Genomic DNA, 9,209 nt, shown 5'->3' with positions numbered 1-9,209 from the left:
ACTCATAGTATCTCCATCCTTCCCTTTTCTAAACAACTATGTTATGCACGTGCTGCCAGGTATCCTTTGTAGCTACGTCATACAGGTAGATAACAGAAAGAAAACAACATGGCACTGAACTGTTCCCAACCACAGAGGCTGAACCAGGGGATAAACTTTGTGGGACATGTTTTGCGCTCAATTCTTGCATCTGACAACATCCTGGTTGGCCATGAAAAATGTCCTGAGAAGACCAGAAACGACGTGGTCACATCCAATGTTGACTTACCAGCCTTTTGCTGTACCGTGGCTTGGACTCATCCATATCACTGGGAACCCGAGACCTGTCCCACCAACGGCAGCTATCTAACGGCGTCCAGTGTGAACATACAACCACCAGCAAAACACCTCAAAGTGTCCCGTAGCGCCGCAGGGCTCCATTTGATAGCAGTCGGAAGGCTTGTGTCAACGACTGCAGACCAACAACGTGACTAACAAACAGATTAAAATATATTATTTATCATCTTTGCAGAGCAGACATTTGTCGCTCCGTGTCTAACTTTACTTTTTACGCTCACTGACTTCACACTGTCTTTAAAAGTAGCGTCGCTTGCATATGGGAGTAGCTCAGCTCATGTACACAGGCTGCTACAGAGGTTGGAAGTGAAAAAAATTCAAAACATTATCATAAAATCAACACCATCTGAATACTCCAGCTTTGTTCCTTGCTTTCGTCAAACAAAGTCGTGCCCAGCTAATGATGCCTTACATGCACCCGCAGGAAATTTGGCATAACGTCAAGTCGCATCGTGCATAACTTCTGATCAAATACAAGAAAAAGGATGTACACTGTTCCTGCGATTAAAACTAGCATAGTACAAAGTTAATGCCGTCTCTGAACAGCCGCCATTTTCCATCCCATCACAAAACATCACTACGTCCCGCCCCCAGAGGGACATTGGACCAATCACAGACATGCCCGGGAGGCACTCATTGGACGACAGCAGTGTCACTCACGTCAAAGATGTGTAAACTGTAATTGGACAAGAATAACCAATACACATCGAAATACACTGGCATCCTACCAATAACAGCACACTTCGAGAGCGATCTCATACCTTATTGGTTAATAGATCCCTACGCTGTTCATTAGTGGACGAACGCACAATCGGTCAAGAGAAGCAGCCAATCACACGAAGAGCCAACGCACTAACCACTGCCCCATTACACAATATAACTAGTCATCACTCATAAATACCCCAAATTACCTAAACAAAGCCGCGGTTCACAATACGTACCCCCATAGCCACGGCGGTCCGTCCACTTCCAGATATGTGCAGTAAACCGAGCAGCGTGACGCTCCCGGTGCTCTGCTGCTCCACCAAAGGCTCACCGCGCAGGAACACGTTTTGTAGCTCTCATCTCAACGAGGAAGTGGCAGCAGGTCCATAAATGGAAGTATACTTCCAAGTGCTCCCAGTTGATTGGCTGAAAAATGTTGCGCGGCTCCTGTGATTGGTGGCAAGGACCTGTCTTTCAAATACGTATAGCTAGAATACGGCGAGCGAGAGGGCCATGCAAAGCTGTGACGAACATCACGAACGAATATCTTGTTAACTAGTCTGGCAGTAACACACGCCAATCCTAAGCCAACGGCAGTGTCTAATAGAAGGTGGTCTAGATCTGCAACAAATGGAATAATATACATATAATATAATAAATGGATTCTTAGTTTTACCCAAGCTCCATCTCTCTATTAAATTCTATGGGCTCCAGGCATGTATGGACTCAGCATGGGAGTTTCTGTTTCTTGCAGACATGAAACAAACGGCACCGTAAACATATTTTAGCATTTGGAATAATCAATCACTTTATTTTTTCCCAACAAGTGGGCAAAGCTACAAAAGACAGATTTTTATTACAAAGAACAACTTCTCCCCGTTCTCCTCCCTAGTTTGCTACAAAATCACAGGCCTTAAAAGAGTTAAGCAGGAAAGGAAGGACACACACACAAAAAAAATCACACACAGTGTTATTAAATGTCACACAAGCAATAACAAAGACTTGATTAGCCACGGCTGACTGAGACATGAATGACCATTAATCTTGCGAGACTTACAACCCATCCTCTATGAGTCCACACTTCATACATATGTTTATTGATTCGTAATTAAGAGTTACTTAAAGAGTTTTGTATTAATTTGTTCTTAATTTGCTAGGCTTACTTCAAACTTTGGATACCAGAAGATGCTTACAAGATGCACTAAAAAGCAGCATGAGCTGTTCCCCAGAATAATAAAAGGATAAAGTATCATATGACACTTTCTTTGCTGAACCATGCATGATCCACATTTTAGCCTTCACAAAGCCACAGTTGCCAGAGATCAAGTGTGACTATGGAACAGCAGGTTGCTGCTGCATTAGTGTGCTGCAATGCATCATTAGCTCACACCTACAGTGTAGGTAATTGATTTTGTATATCTGCAGGAAGGATGCAATTAGCCTAACCAGAGTTAAGCCATTACATTAAACTAGAATGACCTGTTTGGAAATACAGCTGTACTCCCATAAAAAGGGTGAGAAGCACACATACACAGTTTGAAAATGAATTAAATCTTTGTCATAAATACACAAACAACAAAACCTAAAGCAGTAAAACACATCCAAGGCAGTGTCAGTACAACCAAATGAAGCAGTGCTGTGTTTATTTCCATTTCTATTCTAACAGATACAAAACAACCGCTATTCTTTGGTCACACAGTGTCTGTTATCAGGTTGATCAGGTCAGCATCAAAACTCCTATATGTCAAATTTTAAGTGACTGTCTTTCATGAATAAATTGAAAAAATAAATGTTTGGAATAAAGGCCCACTATAAACTCATAGCTGGTGTTCATCCACAGCGTGATATTACCTGTGTTATTATATGCAGTCGATAGCATAAGTATTGGCACAGTAGTATGGTTCCACATTATAGCACACAGACAAATATACAAAAGAATAACAACAGCTGTCTCAATACTTACGATACTGACTTCATAGATGTGAATCAAAATGGGCATTGTGGTGGTCATTCAGTCAACGCACAGGAAGGTCTGTCTAAGGTCGGCTCGCTTTTACTTTGCTCAAATGTTAACAGACGCTGCTAGGAATTCTTTGCATATTATTAAAACATTTTAATGGTTTCTTAGATATGACGACGTTCATGCTTTTAATGGATTCAGTTTGTTTGTGAAGGTAGATCCGTACTGACTATTTAGTGTCTTTAAGTATTTTAATCATCTGAGACAGCAGTTCATGAGCCAGTGAATTCTCTTTAAAATTTACTTAAAAATCTTCTCTGACAGCCTTGTAAGGAAACAAAAGATGCACTGGGCTTGTACGTTAAGAAATCAACCTTTTTCCAAATAAAACAAAACAAAACATCCTGCTATTGTACTTGCCTAGTCAACTAATTGGTTGCCCTTTATCTAGTGTTGCAAGCTTGTCAAACTTCCCATCTTCTCATTGCAGATTTAGATCTAAAATAAACACTCCACACCAGCGTTAATCAACACATTCTACACCCAGTGCCACACATTTTCATACAAATACTGCCACAGTAATTATACAGAGGTCAGAGCCAAATATGAAACATGTCCTTTCCCAAATCATCCTGCCACTTTGTAAGGTACATGGGGATGATGGGGAGAAGACAGATTTTTCACTTCTTTGGGCACAGCTACGTAATCTAATGCAATCCAGCATAACCGCTATACAATACAATACAATACATCATACACATTTATGAAGCTTTAAATGTTGATATTATTGTTGGGATTATTGGCGTCAGGTATGGTTATCCTGAGGTTATGTAGTGAACTAAATTGCCTTTAAAGGTGAGTAATAGTTTCTTTAATTCCTGCTTTGTCTACCTCTCAGACATGTCAGAACAGGACGGTCAAATCCATTTTTATATAACTGTGGTGATCCAGAAACTGCAGTGAAGCTGAATTTAAATGTGGAAAAGCCTGATATGGTTAAGAAAGTTGTCACACCCTATTCTGAAGTACTGGTGAATGAATACAAACAAGTGCAGCATTTACTTGAAGTATTTGAAATGACACAACATGAAAGCGGTTCTGCTTTGCCTCATCCGCGACTGTGTGGACTCTGGTGGTTCCATTCAGGTCTTCTACTTGATGAAGCTGTAGACAAATGAACCGAGGACGAGGGCCAGAATGACACAGCAGCAGAAGATCATCATTTGTTTCTGGAGAAGAGGGGGGTTGGGGTGGGGTTACAGAGACACAAAGAAAGCTGATGATAAATGAACGAACTTCACAAAAGACTTCAAGTGAGAAAGTTGACTGTGAATTTCTGACTGCACAGCAAGTAAAGAACTCTCCCCACAATGCTGGCAATCATGTTTCCTTAATGACGTTTAAGAGACGACTTCATAAGCAGAAGCAGAAGGACTTAGCGCAAGACACAAGAGCTATAAACAGATGGGTCAGGCTGCCGTTCACAGGAACATCCAAATGAATGAGATGCATTCCAGTTGGTAAAAAACAGAGTGCTACAACCTCTTCCTGTGTCACAGACAGGAAAGCAATTCTTCACTAAAATAACACTGATCAATGTGAGGACTACTCTGACTTTCAAAATGTTTTACGCATCATTACTCCATGTTACTGCTCAATCAGTCACAACTCACCCTGCGTGCCTCCTGCTGGAACTTTGCTGCCTTCTTGGTGTCAGCGACTGCCCTCTCCACAAAGCCCACTGACTGGTCCATGTTGCTCTCAATTCTGTCAATCATGCCACCCTAGACGGGGGCACAACAACACGTGATAATGTGAGAATCAACAGAAAGACATAAAACTAACAAAAGGCACACATATGTTTATGAAATTAACTTTGTGCATGTTACCAGCATGCATGTTGGTAGCTTTGTCTTTAACTGTCTGTTTACATGGGTAGAGGAAATGTGTCAGATTTGTGTTTAGCTTGTGCCTGTATTATATCAAATATCTGATCAGTTTTAGAATTTAACACAGTGTTAAGCACAGATGGAATTGTGTTACTGCACTGGACAATAATCCACCAAAAATGAGATTAGTTTTCCTCTACAGTTGATTTTAACTATCAAAATGCAGCTGCAATGGACACTAAACTAGCTCAGCTTGTTAATGCTGAATGTGACTTTGCTCCAAATATTTTGTTTTTTTTGGTGTCATCTGTGGTCCTTGCTGTGTGTGTACCTGGTTCTCAACCAACATGGCGATATCAACAAACATGTCATGAAGCTCTTTGATGCTGCTTTCCAGCCTCATGATGTCTTTATGACGAGCCTCAATCTCATTCAGGGCCTGCTGGTTGATCTTAGAGTCCATTATCTGCAGAGGGCGACAAGATGAGACAAGCAGAAAAATAAAAAGAGAAATAAAAGATCGAAACCAGATGGGCAGAGTAAAAGCTGAAGTTGTGGTCATGCGTGACAGTAGGCATGATTAAGTGTCATGCTACTTCTCATCGTAGCAAAATGATAAAACTTACTCAAACACTCAAACATAAACTTATCAGCCACATCAAAACCATTGACAGGTGAAGTGAATAACATTGATCATCTTGTTACAGTGCATTGTTCGACTGGGAAACATTGGGTCCTGCATTCTTTGACACATACTACCTAATCATTGTTGCGGATCAAGCACAACATGACATCAGAACTTCCTGATAGCAGTGGCCTCTCCCAGCAGGACAATAGGCTCCGCCACACCACAAAAACTGCTGAGGAGGTACGGCTTGAGCATTACAGCAAAGAGCCCAAGGTGGTGATCCAGCCTCCAAACTCCCAATATTTCTATGTGATCAAGTATCTGCAGGGTGCAGTGGAACAAGACAGATCCATGGAGGGCCCACCCCTTAACCTACACCACAAAAGATATGCTGTAAACATCCCAGTGCCAGACACCACAGGACACCCCCAGAGGTCCTGTATCTCTAAATCTACCTGCTTGATGCAGTTGTGTTTAAGGCTGTCAATAATAGTTATCTTTATCAAAGGCAGGGGACACCTGGACAGGTCACCAGTCTATCACAGGGCTACACTTAGAGACAGACAACCAAGCACACTCACAATCACATCTACGGACAATTTAGAATCACCAATTAACCTCAACATGTTTTTGGACTGTGGGAGGAAGTCGGAGAACCCGGAGAGAACCCACGCTGCGCAGCGAGAACATACAAACTCCACACAGAAAGATCCCGGGTGTCCTCACCGGGACGCGAACCGGCGACCTTCTTGCTGCAAGGCAACAGTGCTAGCCACCGAGCCATCCTGCAGCCCAGCCTTGGTGGTGTTATTATTTATTTTTTGTGCATATATTGTCATGTACACGTCCACATAGCTCCCATCTTACCCCGGCAGTGAAGACAGCAGCGTTGCCTCCCTCGAGCATCTCTTCTAGTTCCTCGTCAGTTGTGGCTTTCCCCGCTATGATAGACACAGAGGACAGTTACATAGGTGTTTTAAATATCTGTAACATATAACAGTCTATAACAGCAGACAGACAGAAGAGGCAGACTGACAAGGAGACCACGACTTATTAAAGCAACCGTCAGTCCTCGATTTACTTTAAAACCAGCAATTATGACAAGAAAATCTTTTGTAATGACATCCTGAGATAATATACTTTACATTTGTTTTGTTTCTATTAAAAAAAAGGAGTGATGATCTGGCAAATGTCTCCTGAAGCTGTGCCTAAAAATGACAAAAAAAACAGTGTCCATTTATTTATAATCAGCTGTGACTCACTGATCTCCAGCTGTCGGGCGATTCGTCCTTTGCTCTTGTCTCGAAAGTCAACTTGAGCTTCGTTGTACTTTGTCATCACCTCAACAAACTTTTTGGCCAGAATCGCATGCTGTGGAAAAATAAAATACAGATGCTCCTTTAACTGACTTTAAAACATGAGAAACAGTTGAGTGCACGTCATTTGGGGAGAAATGGGGAGAAAAGTTTCATGTGTACTAAAAATGATTAAAAGTCAATTTTTGCACAGAGTTGGAATCAAGAAATGAAAGAATGGGTAAACTTTATGTTAATGTGGTACAATCTGACCTGTGACTTGCGTATCCTGAGGTCAGCGGAGGCCCTCTCATCTGTGTTTGACTCAAGCTGCCGTTCAATACCTGACGTACACACACAAGGCAGGAAACAACATACAGTATAAGCTATGTTATTACTTTGAAAGACACAGATACTTTTCCAGAAATAGATAGAACTGTACATATGTAAGGAATTCTAAAATGCTTCTAATTTAAGACACGTTTGCCAGCAATTAAGTGGGATTCACCAAATGACAAACATAATTTCCCTCTTAGCCCAAGTAGTATCTAACATGTTTTCAGCTATGATTTTGAAAAAAACCTCTGCCAACACTATACTATAATGGGACTGAGTGACAATTTCTATTGTAGTACTGCTCACAGACACTTGAAATAATTCAACCTATCCCTTATTTGTCCCAGTTTTATCACACATTTTTTTAAGTTTGGATTTTTCCGTAAGGTAAGACATTCAAAAGCAAGAATGAAAAGAAAGCAAAAAGAACAAACACTGACTCTTAAGTTTGTTTCTTGCATTGTTGGCGGCCTTTTTGATCTCATTGGTGAGGGCTTCGACGTCATCCTGTGTTTCTGAAAGAGAGTACGGACAAAGAGGGACGTAATGGATAGAAACAGGTAATATCCAGTAGAAGGTAACAGACTTTAAAACACTGAATATGTGTATGCCTCAGTTACTCTGGTCAGATGTGGGGGCCGACAGAATGGTGGAGTAGAGTTTTTTGATTTCCGTGACACTCTCATCAATCTTGTCAATGCTGATACGGATGTCTTCAATCTAAAACACACACACACACACACACACAGATAGAGAGAAAGAGAGCGTTCTTAAAGCAAAAATACACTGTCGCTTAGAAATTTGCAATTGAATGGACGGACACAAATTGAATACCTGTGCAAAGAAATCGTCCATAAACGCCTCGCTCTCCACGGGAACCTCAATGTCATCGCCACCACCATCACTCTTCTGTTAAAAACACACATTTAAACAGTCGGTTTAATACTGAACTGAACTGATGAGGATGAAATAAACAAACCTACCTCATAAATACACAAGTAGACCAGAATAACTACAGTTAAGTAAATCTGTAAAATCTATAATAATATTGATAATAATAATAATAATAATCCATGCCTGTGTGCAAGTCTCTATTTAAAGGTGGCACTATGTATTATCTCTATGATCAGCAGGACATGGACACCTCTCCATACCGAGCTAACGACCAGCTACAGATGTGCGCAGCCACCGTCACGTGAGGACGACTAAACGAACGTACAGCTGGCTCGCGCTGCTCGCGTGAACTGGCCACTGAATGGAGCCGCTGAGAGCCGCACGCGCCTCACAGGCACGACTCTATGGTGACACGCTGCAGGACGACTGCTCTGATCCAAATACTTAAAAGTTATATTCATAACAGTTCATACATTTGGTCTTTAGTCAATGTTTCAGCATGTATATGTTCATCTTACCAGCGTTAAGATTTTAAACGCAGTTTTCATTGTTATTGATAAATGCAGTAGTTCGTGCTTATGTTATAAATGGCATGAATTCAAGCTTAAATGTATGCTAAAAATCCTAAGAAATATTCGATTAGCAATGATCAAAATAAAGGCGACAACAGTTGTGTTTTCACAACACCTACCGGTATTAAATTGGTGTTCTAAGCTTGTCAGGGCTGTGCTGGCAACAAGTGGCCCACAGTGGGAATATAACAAGTACAGCAATGTGCCTACCTCTTTCAGCTGCGCCAGTCGGTCCTTCATTTTCAAAAGTTTTGGGTCAATAAAAAAAATAAATAAAAAAAAGCAAATAAATAATTAGAAATATAGATTAAATACAGCTAACCTCACAGGTCTCGGTAAACAACGCTTTGTCTAGACTACACAGCTAATAAAATGGCCTCCAAATTAGTCCAGTTGAAATGATAAATATCCTTGAATGAATCCAGGAGATTTGACCGGAGGAGGGATGTGAGAGCCGGAGACATGAAGGTGGCTTCACACCAGGAATAATTCAACAGTGTACATGAGTAAAATATCTTGGTTGTTTGGATGGTTCTCTTCGAGATAAGTTGTGGTCAACCGAACCTGAAGTCACACTAAGCCTCTATCCTGTAA

The 9,209-nt window shown here is 41.1% G+C and overlaps 2 protein-coding genes across 3 annotated transcripts in view; both read right to left on the bottom strand.

Annotated features, from left to right (window-relative positions):
- Positions 1–1,408, bottom strand: part of kdm2aa (lysine (K)-specific demethylase 2Aa) — an 18,908-nt gene extending 17,500 nt beyond the window's left edge. Inside the window, exon 1 of one of the 2 annotated variants that reach the window (XM_008294278.1) lies at positions 1,278–1,408. In XM_008294278.1, coding sequence (XP_008292500.1) covers positions 1,278–1,283 — 6 coding nt within the window. In that variant the 5' untranslated portion in view covers positions 1,284–1,408. Of the gene's footprint in view, positions 1–268; positions 1,109–1,277 lie in introns of those variants that run through there. The other variant, XM_008294277.1, reaches the window with a different exon arrangement.
- A 2,737-nt stretch (positions 1,409–4,145) lies between these two features.
- Positions 4,146–8,855, bottom strand: LOC103366523 (syntaxin-3-like). The gene is made up of 10 exons (XM_008294280.1): positions 8,826–8,855; positions 7,984–8,058; positions 7,770–7,869; positions 7,590–7,664; positions 7,087–7,157; positions 6,781–6,889; positions 6,386–6,459; positions 5,222–5,356; positions 4,675–4,785; positions 4,146–4,230 (listed from the first exon to the last, which is right to left on the bottom strand). The coding sequence occupies exons 1-10, from the start codon at positions 8,853–8,855 to the stop codon at positions 4,153–4,155; spliced, it is 858 nt and encodes a 285-aa protein (XP_008292502.1). The 3' UTR covers positions 4,146–4,152.
- Positions 8,856–9,209: the final 354 nt, after the last annotated feature.

This window comes from Stegastes partitus, unplaced genomic scaffold, assembly GCF_000690725.1.
Source record: "Stegastes partitus isolate 25-593 unplaced genomic scaffold, Stegastes_partitus-1.0.2 Scaffold953, whole genome shotgun sequence".
NCBI lineage: Eukaryota > Metazoa > Chordata > Actinopteri > Pomacentridae > Stegastes > Stegastes partitus.
This window is presented reverse-complemented; position numbering and strand designations above follow the sequence as displayed.

What these genes read in the sequence shown, in the direction of transcription:
- LOC103366523 (XM_008294280.1), bottom strand. Translation starts at nt 8,855, where the DNA reads ATGAAGGACCGACTGGCGCAGCTGAAAGAG. An exon ending in CGCCCGACAGCTGGAGATCA is followed by an intron (nt 6,460 to 6,780) that starts GTGAGTCACAGC and finishes TGTCTATCATAG; the next exon opens with CGGGGAAAGCCACAACTGAC. An exon ending in CTGCTGTCTTCACTGCCGGG is followed by an intron (nt 5,357 to 6,385) that starts GTAAGATGGGAG and finishes CGCCCTCTGCAG; the next exon opens with ATAATGGACTCTAAGATCAA.